This window comes from Mustela lutreola, chromosome 5 (assembly GCF_030435805.1).
Source record: "Mustela lutreola isolate mMusLut2 chromosome 5, mMusLut2.pri, whole genome shotgun sequence".
NCBI classification, from domain to species: domain Eukaryota; kingdom Metazoa; phylum Chordata; class Mammalia; order Carnivora; family Mustelidae; genus Mustela; species Mustela lutreola.
In genome coordinates this window covers 38,737,879-38,752,701 of record NC_081294.1, presented here as the reverse complement: position 1 = coordinate 38,752,701, position 14,823 = coordinate 38,737,879, and the positions used below count along the sequence as shown (strand labels likewise).

At 38.7% G+C, this 14,823-nt stretch overlaps 1 protein-coding gene across 1 annotated transcript in view; it reads right to left on the bottom strand.

The window, feature by feature from the left end:
- The window catches only part of ITGA2 (integrin subunit alpha 2), a 107,766-nt gene that overhangs the window by 43,189 nt on the left and 49,754 nt on the right, over positions 1–14,823 (bottom strand). Inside the window, exons 7-13 of the mRNA XM_059173950.1 lie at positions 14,019–14,167; positions 9,588–9,738; positions 9,136–9,301; positions 7,075–7,151; positions 4,505–4,643; positions 2,570–2,715; positions 210–353 (exon numbers count right to left, since the gene is read on the bottom strand). Of these exons, the coding sequence (XP_059029933.1) occupies positions 210–353; positions 2,570–2,715; positions 4,505–4,643; positions 7,075–7,151; positions 9,136–9,301; positions 9,588–9,738; positions 14,019–14,167 (972 nt within the window). The remainder of the gene's footprint in view (positions 1–209; positions 354–2,569; positions 2,716–4,504; positions 4,644–7,074; positions 7,152–9,135; positions 9,302–9,587; positions 9,739–14,018; positions 14,168–14,823) is intronic.

Sequence of the window (14,823 nt, the reverse complement as noted above, 5' to 3'; positions counted from 1 at the left end):
CTATACATTAAGCTCTTTCTCTAAGGGTTATGCTTTTTAATGTGATTTTAAAGTTATAAATTAATGGTTACATCCTCAAAATAATGCAATATAAACCAAACTACATATGAAAATCATTCAATAAGTCTTCATTCTGCAAAAATATAGATTAACTTTGTTTACCAATACTGAAGCAAATTAAACTAGGTCGGTTTAATGCTTTTTCTTACCCTTGTGATGGTAAACAAGTAAACTCTTCCTTCCTCTTTCTTTAGGTCATTCATGTACATTGGTGCACCCACCAAGAGCACGTCTGTAATGGTGTCTTTATTCACATCGACCGAACATAGCACGCTGCCAAAATAGGAGCCTATCTGGAATGAGAAAGCATATTAACCTTAGGATTTGTAGGACACATATACTTTGTTTTTTTTTTTCAAGATTTTATTTATTTGACAGAAATAGAGATCCCAAGTAGGCAGAGAAGCAGGCAGAAAGAGAGGAGGAAGCAGACTCCCTGCTGAGCAGAGAGCCCAATGCAGGGCTCAATCCCAGGACCCTGAGATGGTGACCTGAGCCAAAGGCAGAGGCTCAACCCAAGGATGCATATACTCCTAATGGTACACTGAACTTTCATTTACTCATTCAATAAACAAAAATCGAGTGCTTACTACCTATAAAGTGCTAGAAACATTAAGATGGACAACCTAGTCCCCTTTCTCAGGTTGTATAGAGCACTTGGTGGCTAAACCTTAGTGTGCACACAAATCACCAAGAACAGGTATTTATTGATTTATTTAAATTTTCAAAAGATTTTATTTATTTATTTGACACAGAGAGTAAGAGCACCAGCAGGAGTAGCAGGCAGAGGGAGAGGGGGAAGCAGGCTCCGCAAGGAGTAGGAAGCCCAGCGCGGGAGCCCATCCCAGGACTCCGGGATCATGACCTGAGCCAAAGGCAGTTGCTTAACCAACTGAGCCACCCAGGCGCCCCAAGAACGGGTCTTTAAAATACAGATTCTGGAGACTATTTCCAGAAACTCCGACTGCATGCCATCCCCCAAACAGTATTTTAAATAAGCACTCCAGGTGTCCCGAGGCTGGGGGGAGTCAAAGACCACATTTAAAAGAGAAACACTTGAAGGTCTGTGAGGTGTGCTGTACAGAAAGGCAGGAAGGAAGAGGGAAGTGGGACAAGTGCCCATGCTGTGTGGTGAGGGACGTTCTCCAGAGGCAAGGGCCAGCTGCTGCCTGAGCAGAGTGCGGAGTAGCCAGGAGGGCTCAGAAAGATTAAACATCCTTTAAATGGCATCTTAAAAATCAAGGAGTTTTCTAGGTGGAGAAGAGCAGGCAAGTACGTGTAATGGAACTGTCTGTGGCGAGATCTTGGACAGGAGAGAAGTTCTCAGATAGTGGAACACAACACCGGGAGGAGAGCCAGTGAAAGAAGAGAGGCCAGCCACCTGAACGCTTCGCGCACGCCTACGTGAATACCTCTGAGGGATTCAGAAACAGGTAAGAGAGGATTCGATCTAGAACATGATCATCTTTTTTCTCAAAATAAAAGCACCCTTCCTTAAAAGAGTAAAGAGGAGAGAAAAATATGTGACCGTAGCTGGCTTGCGGTCAAGGAAGTCAAAGACTCATGTCTTCTTACTCCTGGAAAAGCCATAGAGATGGGAGCCTCGCACTTAATCCCAGAGAAGGGAAATCTAAATGGTTGGTTTCTCGGACTCAAGGAAGGAAAATTTCTGATTGTCAGAGACCGGGGTTGCCCATTTCAAATAGGCACCAAGCCCATGGGTCAAAACTGCTTAGTAAGGAAATCGGAATCTGTCAGCTGGCCTCTGCTCTAGCGGGCCGCGACTGGGAGTCATCAGTGGTTCTGACTACTGAATGGTCATGCTGAGAAGGAAGTGGCAGAAAAGTGAGTTGCTTTAATTTTAGAAACCTCAAAGCCACAGGACCCCTGTGCAGGCCCAGATGTAACAGCTCAGTCTTAACAATGCTGTACTTCTGCCTTTGCATCTGTCTTCCAGATCACCGGCTCCTAGGAGGAGCTCGCCAATAAAGCCATGGTCAGGTGCCTATCGTTAGGATTAAATAACACCCATGTTCTATTAATCTGGGGAGTCAAAAACTTGCAGTTGGATATAGCCTAACAGAACAGGCTTTGAGGTTACACAGGACTGGGTTTTTAATGACAACTCAACCCCATTAAATCTATTTGACCTTAGGAAGGTAAACTCTCAGTAGCCCATTAGAAGAAGACAGCAGATCTCAGTATTGTGAGGATTTAAGGAATATTTTTCAAGTTTTATAGGGGATCGATTAATAAATAGTGTATTATTATTTTCAGAGGTAGAGTTCAGTGGTTCATCAGTTGTATGTAACACCTGGTGCTCATCACATGTCCTCCTTAGTGCCGGTCACCCAGATGATTTAAGGAATATTCAAGTAAATACAGATCACAGAACCAGCCACAGGGTTGGCACTCAATAAATGCTGGTTCCCGTTTCTACCAACTCCCACTCCTCATCTGCCCCAGTTGTCACTATGATTAATTCCACCTGCTACACAGTGGCATTTACCTGGTCACCTCGGTGAGCCTGAATAACTGTGACATTGCCATTCTCATCAACACTGTAGAGCACTATCTGGCCAGTATAATTTGCCCGAGGAGCACCGGCAACAAAGTGGATGTCTTTTCCAGTAGAAATCGCAGCCACAGAGTAACCTAGGAGAGAAGTTACAGAGCAGGTACTATTGAAGAGCTCAGCCAGAGAAGCTTGCAAAGTTGGCAGAGAGGACCAGAGGTCCCTGTGTGTGTGTGTGTGTGTGTGTGTGTGTGTGTGTGTAGGGGTATTAGAAGGTGTTAGAAGGACGGTCAGTAATGTATCCTCCAGACTGAGCAGGTATTTTAATGCTGAAACCAAAGCAGTCCACTCCCTATTGTTTGCAGAGTTTTTTTCGGGGTAAATTACTGACAAGGGCAATCCGGCAGGCAGGCAGTCACACACAAGCGAACAGATGATCCAAAACGCTATGCAACCCCTACTCAGCCCTTCATTTCCAGGCTCCAGCTTTTATGGAGTAATGGGCACAGTGGTGAGGTCACAGGGTAGTCATCTAAAGTGGCGCCCCCTGTGCCAGAGGGTTCTCTGTTGTTTATCTAAAGTGGTGGCATCTGTGCGCCAGAGAGGAGATCTACACAGAAGGCCAACGACGGGGTCAGTGTTGTCAGCTCTCCTTCACGGGGATGCACAGTTCCTCGTGGGCCCGGGCATATCACTGCGGGCACATCTTCCTTTTTCCTAAGACGAACTGCTCCTCCCCTCTGATGGGCAGCACTGCCCTGCAGAGGGGGAAACCTACCTATAAAACATCCCTAGTTTGGGGGTTGGCCCATCCGCCACGCATGAACCTGGCACTGAACAAGTATTTCTTGAAATGAGTAATTACATGAATTTAAAAGGTAATTGTCATGCAGTGACAATTTGAAGTCAGATGGTCCCAAGTTCAAATTGTGGATTTGCCACTAAGCTGTTTATCTTTGGGAAAGTGATTAACCTTGCCGGCTCTCAAAGGTAAAATGGGGATATTACTTTCTTCAAAGGGTTTTAGGAGGATTTTTTTTTTTCTTAAGCAGGCTCCATGCCCAGTGTGGGGCCCAACATGGGGCTTGAACTCATGACCCTGAGATCAAGACCTGAACTGAGATAGAGTCAGACACTCAGCCAACGGATGAGGCATCCAGGCATCCCTGGAAGGATTAAAAAGTTTATGTAGCTAGAACTGCCAGCTCGGGAACTGTCCCATAGTCAGTGCTCAAAATCAGTGGCTGTTTATTATAGGGACAAAAAGACTAGGAACTCTAAAGTAACATAAATCAAGCAGAGAGAGTCAATTATCATATGGTTTCACTTATTTGTGGAGCATAACAAATACCATGGAGGACAAGGGGTGTTAGAGAGGAGAAGGGAGTTGGGGTAAATTGGAAGGGGAGGTGAATCACGAGAGACTATGGACTCTGAAAAACAATCTGAGGGGTTTGAAGTGGCGGGGGGTGGGAGGTTGGGGTACCAGGTGGGGGGTATTATAGAGGGCACAGATTGCATGGAGCACTGGGTGTGGTGAAAAAATAATGAATACTGTTTTTCAGAAAATAAATAAATTGAAAAAATTAAAAATAAATAAATAAATTATAAGCAAGATAAATAAATAAATAAATAAAGTAATATAAAACTACCACTTACTATATTGGCTTTTAGGAACTATTTCCATTTTAGGGAAGCACAATCACAGCGGCTTGAAGAGCCCGAAGAGACCGACAAGTGAAACACAGTGTGTCATTGAAGAGTTTTAGGATAAGGCCCCATTTGCAAAGAGGCAACGTAAACGTGTGCAATAATTATAATAATTAGATGACACTTCAGGGCTTTGCTGAACGGATCCTGAAATTCAGCAAGGGGTTTGTTTAAAAAAGGGAACTTAAATTTGCTGAGTCAAATGCTGCTATGTCTTACCTAGATACGAACTGTGATTTTTATCTTGTAGAATTTGGTCAAAGGCTTGGTTAGGAAAGATCAGATGTCCATGAGATGTCTGCTGGACAACAGTCCCACTCCAGGCATAAGCGCCTACCGCACCCAGCATCAGAACATCCTAAAATAATTGAAAAATGAAGATCATGAGAACAAACTACCTTTAAAGCACAAGAATGCAATATGGGCAAAGCACTGAAATAAACGACCTAGATTTAAAGAGAAAATGATGAAGTAAAATGTATATCAACGTATGTTGATATAAGTCCATTATATCATAAATATCCATATATGTCATATATCCAATACATTAATATAAGTTTTAATGTGTTTTGTGCTAGAAAGCAAGCCTTCTCCCAGACCATGTCACTTTGATACATTCTATAGATAAATCTCTACTACACTATAGGAAGAGCAAATGGCCTTCTTTCAATTTCCACTCAAAGTTACACATGTGCAAATGACAAACATTTGTGAGCCTCCGGTCCCACATATCCATGAGAAAAGCTTAGGGTGGGATGTGAGGTATGCTTGAGGAGGAGAGATGGGGCCCCGGGGTGGCGGGGGAGGCCCTCTTCTGACCTCTTCTCAGGCCCTCTTTAATCTATTTTCAATGCTCTTCTTCTTTCCATTTGACTCCTTCTCAAAGGTTCCTCCATCTTCTATAACCTAGTCCATCTATTGGAAGATGGCACACCTACAAAAGGTAACTACAGAGTGACATTCCATCTGCTTGGAGGAAGATAGCCATTGGTCTGCCCCAGGACAGAGTTCTCCGGACTGACTCAAAATCCAACCTGAATCGTCAAAGTTGTAAGTCATGGTAGGAGGCAGGGGTTGTCCGGATGGGACTTATTACTTTTAAGTTTTTGATTTTAGATCTCAGAAAACATCAAAGATACGGATTTTGGATTGGAAAATATAAGCCACTAAAAATAAAGCAAATAGGAAAATGTGTCCCATTTTGAGGACAAGAGACCATGAAATTGTGTGAAAGACTGTCATAAATTTGGGATTCCACAGTTTGGCTAGATGTCCATCAACAGATGAATGGATAAAGAAGATGTGGTAGATATACCCCATGGAATACTATGCAGCCATCAAAAGAAATGAAATCTTGCCATTTGTGATAACATGATGGAACTAGAGCGTATCATGCTTAGCGAAATAAGTCAAGCAGAGAAAGACAACTATCATATGATCTCCCTGATATGAGGAAGTGGTGATGCAACATGGGGGCTTAAGTGGGTAGAAGAAGAAACAATGAAACAAGATGGGACTGGGAGGGAGACAAACCATAAGTGACTCAATCTCACAAAACAATCTGAGGGTTGCTGGGGGGAGTGGGGTTGGGAGAAGGAGGGTGGGGTTATGGACATTGGGGAGGATATGTGCTTTGGTGAGTGCTGTGAAGTGTGTAAACCTGGCGATTCACAGACCTGTACCCCTGGGGATAAAAATATAGGTTTATAAAAAATAAAAAATTAAAAAAAAATTTGGGATTCCACATCAAGGGTCCAAGGAGGGACTTCAGGAAGAGTACAAAAACTCAGGAAGTTGTGTGCAAAATCCTCTGAGTGTGGTTTCATTTATACTCTTTCTGAGGGAAAAATCCATAATTTTTATAAGCACTCCAAATGATTGGTGATTCAAAGTTAGCTCCTTTACTTCTAGAGAAAAAAAACAAGCCATTCCTGGTCCTTCAATCAAGTCCCTTGAGTTCATACTCTTCCCTAAGCTTTTTCAGTGCCATCTCTGTGTCCTCTGCTACTCCACTGGAACCCTGAGCAGAGTTGGAACCAGAGCCCGGGGAGGTCGATGTTTATGAGAAGGAAGAATGGATTTTCTGAGCGAAGAAATCTTCCCATCTCACATGTTTCCTAACTCCTCACTTTTTTCACCTTCTTCTGTCTCTGCTCTTAGAAAAGAGATACTCTGGCACCTCAGAATTCAACAGTGGCAGTGATGGCAAGAGTTTGTGTTTTGTTTTTTTTAGACACTTATTTATTTGAGAGAGAGCGAGAGTGCGTGTGCACGTATGTGCACAAGCTGGGGAAGGGGGAGAGGGAGAGAGAGAATCTCAAGCGGACGCCCTGCTTTGCAAGAGGCAGGCTCAACCCCAAGCCCCTGAGATCATGACCTGAGATCATGAATCAAGAGTCAGACCCTTAAACGACTGAAGCACCCAGGTACCCCAAGAGTTTGTGTTTTTAATAAATTTTTCCAGTAGTTAATTGATTTAAAGGAAATTCCTGCAATGATAATCCTTTGAATTAATATAGTGCCTGGGCCTTGAAGCACTCATACACTTTCTTGCATATTAACATTTTTTTTTCCATAAAATATCCCCGTGAAACAGGGAAGGGAAGGCATTATTTTCGTTCATCTTTTGGATGACAAATCAGCAACACAAAGAAACTGAATGACTATGACTAGGAATCAGAACTGTTGATCACTAGATGGCTGTTTTTTGTATTCTATATATAAAGCTACTGTGCCCTGAAGTGTTCAGTCAAATGACAGCATGGCCAGAATTTATCTGATATACACACATTTTGAGTAGAGTAATCAGCACTGAATCCCACTTGTGACATTTCCATCTGGAAGTTGTCTCCTCCTTGAACAGTACCTGGGAGATAGTAATTTCAAGAGTTACATCACTGCCAATTTTTAAATCAAGTTTTTAAGCACATGTGAATTCACTTATACACATGAAAACATGTGCACACGTACATATACAGACATACACACACTCACACACCCACAATGTTCTGATGTTCACTCAAAAATACAGAGCTGGCAAATTCTGGGAGGGAGAAATCACTAAGGAAGTGTTCTAACAACACCCACAAGACTTCCAAGGTAGTGTTTGAAGTTGGGGTTAATCTTGATTATGCATTAATGTATTTATTTGTATGCATATAATGTTCCTGATATAAAAACACTGAAGGTGTGGGATGAGGTAAAATAAAAACTGAAGGGATGGCCTTTTTAAAAAATTATTACTAGCTAAGAAACTAACTGAATTTTTGCTTTTAAATATTGGTACTAATAAGTACACACACATCTCAGTGTAGTTGGAAGATGTGCAGTGAAAACCAAACAGAGATATTCGTGTTAGTCTTCAGGATCCGGGACTCAAGACTGAGTAGGAATTTTATCAATTGGGAAGTTTGTCCTATTTCTACATATGTGCTTGCCTCTGACACTGAAATCGTAGAATTCGATTAGTATTCTCTTTCCATACTGTGTGGTCAAAATGGTTACATTTCATTATTTTTCACAAAAAGGAATAAATTCCTGACTACCACTTGGATATAGAGAGTGATACAGATAATGTATACCATAGAACATAGTCACTTTTTAGAAGATATAATAATTTATACAGGATGAGTAGAGATAATTTTTTTAAAGATTTTATTTTTAAGTAATCTCTATATCCAACATGGGGCTCGAACTCAACCCCAAGATGAAGAGTTGCATGCTCTACTGACCAAGCCAGCCAGGTGCCCCAAGATAATTTTTAATAAAGTAGACCAGTGCTTCTCCAAAAGCCAAAATAGCAAATAAAGCACAAAATCATTTTTTAATTAGCATTTAGGTTGCATTGTGATTACTCATGTCCATGCCACTACAAGCAAGCATAAGTCATACCATAAGAAGCCAAATAATTTTATATTATCTCAGGGCACACTAAATTTTGATAATGATTTCAACAAGTTAGAGGTACCATCAGATGCTTAAAGAAGAAGTAATATTTTTTTTGGGTAGAAGTTGCCAGTAGATAATCAGGAGGTGAAGATAAGACTAAGGTATGAATGCTTAATTTATGCAATGTCCTTGGACCCAGCTTCTGAAAGAGCACCTGACCTATGGTGGGTACTCAATAAATCAGGCTCTTTATTACTGAGAGTTATTTCAGTTAACCACTAGGAACCAAAATTTGGGTTATGTGGGACTTTTTCCTAACTGGAGAGTGTGTTCCATATAGTGAGTTCTTGAACATATGGTATTTCTACACTTCCAAGACCATTAAAGTAAATTATTGTAGATCTGGTAAATAACATGTTTCCTTGAAATCCAAACTATTAAAATTCCTCACTATGTTTTTTTAATTTTAAAAGTATACATGTTTGTTGTAAATGAATTCAAGAATTTCAGAAATTCTGTAACAGTATAAAAAGGTAAAACTTTTATGATTATAAAAACTATGTGGGATAAAAATGTAAAACTGTACATCTATAATAGATATTACTAACTTGCCTTCCCCCCAAAGCTATATAATTTATAATCTTATCAATAGTGTATAAACTTCTTTGCTTCCCCATAATATCTCCAAGATTATATATTACTAATCTTCACTATCTTTTAGGCACAAATTAACATTAACTTATAATTTAAAATAATTACTGAAATAGGGAATATTTTCTTATGTTTATTAGCTATTTGTATCTTACCTTTTATGAACAACTCATTCATGTTCTGTATTTTTCTTACTGATTCATAGGAGTTCTTTTCATATAAAGTATATAAGTTAACATTAAAAGAGCAAGAATAAGCAATAAAATAAAAAAATTCTTGAAAAAAGTTTTTGAAAGATGGTGTTCTTTTACCTTCAATGCTAAAAATTTGTTCTCCTAGTGTCCCAGCCTTTTCTAGTAGAGCTGCTTCATCAGACACGTTGAAAAAATATCTTTCTGTTGGAATACTGGCAATTGCTTTGATTTCTTTTATTAAATTTTTAGTATCAAGTGCATTTCTGTTTAAGTACCCAAGAACCTTAAAAATAGAGGAGGAGAGTAAAAAAGTCATTACAGCTGCACTCCAATATTCCTACTAGCACTTTCTAATATTTATTTCTGAACACAACGGTACCTCTGGAGAAGTAAACCCAAACCCCTTTAGTCAACAGGACTGAAAATCAGCAAAAAGTGAGACATGGTCAAAATTTTTTCTATAAAGCTGTGAGCACCAAATGAGAAAGAAAGTGCAGTCTTGGGAAGTGATGTTATAAAGGAGCACGTACCCATGAACTGAAAGACAACTAAAAAGAAAAGCTACTTACTGCTATGCCAAATCTCAGTATATTGTCTTTGTTGCATTGATCAATCACAGCTTTCAACATTGAGCCATCATGTGATTCGCCGTCAGTTACAACCACCATGACTTTGGTAGCCCCCGGTCGTCCTCCCGCAGCGGCCGCATAAGCAGATTCTCTGTGGCAGATGAGATTAAAGACTCACTATCAAAAGATGAAGCTAATATGTGGGCCTCTGGTTAGAAATATAAATGCGAAGCTAACTTCTTTGAGCATGACCTACTGGGACTTAGAATTTCTCTCTATGTCAGGTCTGTTGACATATTTACCTGCATTCTCTTTGCAGCTTATAGGGAAATATATATAAATTTTGCTTAGCATTAACAATAATTTCCGTAGTTTCTATGGCGTGCGTGTATGTGTGTTTGTGTATGTGTGTGTGTGTGTGTACTGACATCAAGAATCCTTAGAATTCTCTTCTGATAACAAAATTCAGTTCATTAATACTAATCAACAGAGCAAAGATAGTCCTGTCACCAGCTTTACTCACTGGATCTGCATTTACTGTCTCAATATGAAACTGGTTTTTTTTTTTTTTAAATAGTAAATATATTTGGTCAAAGAATTTCAAAGCATTTGGAAAGGCCAAGGCACTGTTCCAAAGGTAACTACCTGTATCTGTTTATGTTTCCTTATAGAAAACATTTTATTGAGATGTATATGCATAATCTACTCCTCAAATATTCATGTAAATGGGGCCATAGTCTGTACAGTTGTTTTTCATTTTTTTAAACACTTTATTCAACTGAGAGAGAGAGAGAGAGAGAGCACAAGCAGGGGGAGCAGTAGGGGGAGAGGGAGAAGTGGGGCTCCTGCTGAGCAAGGAGCCTGATGCAGGACTGGATTCCAGGACCCTGGGATCAGGACCTGAACCGAAGGCAGACATTTAAACGACAGAGCCACCCTGGTGCCCTTATTTCTCATTTGATGGAGATCTTTCCACATAGGCATATACAAAGTGCTCTTTCTCTCTCTCTTTAAAGGTTTTTATTTATTTATTTGAGAGAAAGAGCAATAGAGAGTGTACAAACAGAGAGGTGGGAGGGGGAAGAGGGAAAAGGAGAAGCAGACATCCCAGTAAGCAGGGAGCCTGATCCCAGGGCCTTGAGATCCTTACCTGACTGAGCCACCCAGGTGCCCCCAAAGCTCTCCTTTTTAATGGCTGCATAATATTTCATCATATGGGGATAGCCATTGTTTAACCAATTCTCCATTATTGCGCATTTAGGCCATTTTGAATTTTACAAGTAATGCTGTAATAAATGTCCTTGTCCATATATCTTGGCATACTTTTCCAAATGTATCAGTAGGATAAAATCTTAGTAGTGAAATTACTGGGACAAAAATTTACACATTTCAAACTTTGAAAGATATTATAAAATTGGACTCTAAATATTTGTATTTCCATAATGTAAAAGAATGCAAGTTTCTCCATCTCCTTTCCTTAACAATGAGGACTACTAAACTTTTAAATTGGAGACATTCTGATAAGTGAGAATATATAACTATCTTAATATGCATTTTTTTCATTATTAAGAAATAATAAACATTTTATGTTTATTAGCCATTTGTATTTTTCTCTAAGAACTCTTGATTTTTCTTTGTCTTTGCCCATTTTTCTTTGTATTGTTCATTATTTTCTAATTAATAAGAGCTCTTTGTTAATTAAGAAAATGATCTTTTGTCATATATGTCACAAATATTTTCCTCAGTTCATTAATCTTTTAAATTTTAGTGGTATTACCTCTGTATATAAATTGTATATTTTGACATCAATTTTATTAGTTTTTTATGTGTGTCTTTTATCTTTGACATGGTATGTTAAAAGGACTTATCTCTAGACTTGTTTCTTTGATCATCCAAGTTTCTCATAGTCCCTTAATAATTCTACTTTCTTAGATTTACATTTTTGGTACAGTTGAAATTTGTTTTGATTCAAGGAGTGAGTCAGGAGTTCAGCTTTATTTTGTTTCTAGATGGGTACCCAGTTGTCCAACAACTTTTTTCCTGTCCATGGGATTCTCCTGTTGCACATTCTTTCTGGGGAATGCCCTCTACTCCTTTGGAATACCTACCACTAATATGATGACACCTTAAAGTCTACATCTATTTCCATTCATCTCTCCCATTTCAAATTTACATATTCAATGCCTGCTGAATATTTTCACCAGAATGTGTAAGGGACACTTTAATTTCAACATGTTTAAAACTGAGAATATAATTTTATTCCCTAAAACTTTCCTACATAGCAGAATGCAGAAGTGTAGAAAAATATATCGTATTTTTCACCCAGACAAATTAGAATACAGTACTTCCATGAAATACTTGTTGAGTGAATTATACTCTTTATGACACATGGTAGAATTCATGTATTTTTATAAGATTTCTGAGGGTAGAAACTGTGCCTCATTTGTTCTGATTACCTTCAGGTCTTAGAATAATGAATCACAACCACAGGGAGTCAATGAAATAAGGTAAATGGAAAATGGCAATATTTACTAAAAGAGTAAATTCTATTTGATATTGTAAAGAAACAGACAAAAAAAAAAAAAGAAAAGAAAAAAAAGGTAATTAACTTCTGGAAGGTGTGAGTAAGAAGTTAGGTGATTCTCTTAACAACAGAAAGGCTTCTATTAGCTTGGGAAATAGTGGTAAGAGTGAGATGATGGCACAGGAGAGAAAACCAAAGTTCTGAAAAGATGATAAAACCAAAAAAGTCCCATCATAACAGACAGTGGCTCTTCTTCTTGAGAGGAGATCTTACCAGCCAGGCCCCTGAGCTTCCTCACATCATATCCATACTTCCTGCTGAAAACATAGGTCCTCTACCATTTGTAACTCCTTCCAGGCCATTTTCTATGTCAACCTACTCTTCCTCTGAGTTTAATTTACTAGGCCATAAAGAGCACTTTGCCAGATGGCAACTGACCTATTGACTGGCCACAGCCTGTGAGAGGGTGTGGCCCCCAAAAAATCTCAATAGGGACAATAAAGATTAACTAAACCAATCCACTTGTGGGAAATCCACTTTTGAAACATATAGGAAAAGTCACCAATTGATAGAAACAGCAACTAGAATATACACCCAGATAAAAGGAGGACCAGATACAAAAGGAAATGCAGAAGTAGAAAAAAACAGGATGTGGTGACTGACCAGATGTGTGCTACTAAGGAAGAACAAAAATAATAAAGAAAACCATCAAGTGCTTACTTTGAATGACTGGGGGAAAAAGGAAATAGCATGAATCAAAATGGAAAAGTTGTGAGCTTGGGTAGGGAAAAGACTAAGGCTGTTTTAGGATGTATTGAATTTGATAAGTGAGCCAACACTCCAAATTAAAAATATCCAGCATCAGCTGGATGCCTGTGTGAATTTTGTTTCGAGTTCAGAGATGGCCACATAGTAATGCGGTGACCCACACAGGGCTAATGGAGATGCCATGAGAGTGGAGAAAATGCCCAAGAGTAAAGGGAGATTAAAAAAAAAAAAATAGAAGGCTCTGTTTAGTGAAGAAAAAATAGGGAAAGGAGCCAATGAACAGGCAAAATTGTTGACAAAATGTTGGCAGGGATTCCAAAAGTCTGTGATATCATTGCAACCGGCGTTGAAATAGCAGTGTGTGCTCATCAGCAGCAAATGGTTGGGGAAGCTTAAGGGGATGAGGTCTGAGGCAGGACCACTGGGTTGCTGGCTGATGAAGAGGCCCACATTTACTTGGTGGCAAGCCAAGTTCTCAAGGAAATGGAGGGAGGGAGTAAAGAAAAATTTTCAAGGAGTATGGTAGTGGAAGGAAGAAATGCACAACACCATGACAAAGAATAGGAGAATTTTTAGCATTTTTTGTAAAAGTGTGTGATTAAAACAGAGTAAAGAGGAATGCAGGAGCACTGAGAAAATAGAGAAACTGAGCTACAAATTAAGAGTGTTATATAGTTGTAACACTCACGTTGCCCATGGTAATACACATAGTGAACCCATTCCACTCAACGCAGACTCCTAGGTCATTAGCATTTAAGATTCTATGACCCTTCTCAATATGCATGAAGTAGTCCATTAGTTCAAGTCATCTGTGGCCTTGGTAAATATTAACAAATAATTGCAGATTGCTTCATTTCCTACTTAACCTAAGGTCTTTTAATGCCATTTCATCTACTTCATACAAAATCTTTTTTAAAAATCATGGAATATCTTATAAAAGTCCTAGAAATCAAAGATTTTAAAATTTCATTTCCTATTGCCTTCTCGAAGTGTTCACGTGAGAGAATGTTTGGACTTTTCTTACTACTTCTGACTTAAGTGTAAGTACCAGGTACATTATTTTTGTCTTTTTTTCTTCTTTCTCACTTACAAGCACTTCTATTTTATCAAAATATTGGGCTCTTAGGATCATTACTTACTTCGCATATTGAATTGCTTTGAATGTATTTGTGAGGTCTCCACCATATTGGTATGTCTGGGATGTTGCTTCAATCATTTCAGCTTTGGTTTTGAAAGTGTTCAGGTTAAATACAACTCTTGGTTCATTGGCATACTGAATTAACCCCACCTTCAAGAAAGCAGAAGTTCATTAAAGGTTTGCCATTAGGTTCTAGGTAATTTCTAATTAACCACTATAATCAAAATCAAAAAGTGCATCTGGATATGGATAGTATAAGGGAATCATTTCCAATTTTGTTCTTAAGAAGAGTTATTTTTCTTCCAATGGAATGACTTCTTTGTTAGAGGCTATCAGTATAGAGCAGTAGTACTTGTTGATAAGCAAGATGATGTCCTATCTGGTATAATTTGGTTCTCAAGAGTAATAATTACAGATTTTCAACTATACATCTATCTATATCTTATAGATTATAGATTATCTAGTAATAGATTTTAAAGCACTGTCTTATATTTTAATGTGGATAAAATTCAAGTTCATAAGATTAAAATGATATAACCTTTCTACTTAACAATGGATATAAGCATGTAAACAATTATAAGCAGTCACAGATGGAAGATAATGATCATCAACTGAGAATACTTGCATATCAAACACAGAATTAGACTTGAATACAAAAAAAAAAAAAAGAAAAATGAGTGAGCTAATCAACACGGTCAATTTGGATGTATTTATTGTTCTGGATTTCCTCTAATCACAGACTTCAGCAACTTTGGAAACAAATATGGAAGTTTCTGGCCTTCAGAGAAAATGCCATTAGAGAGAAT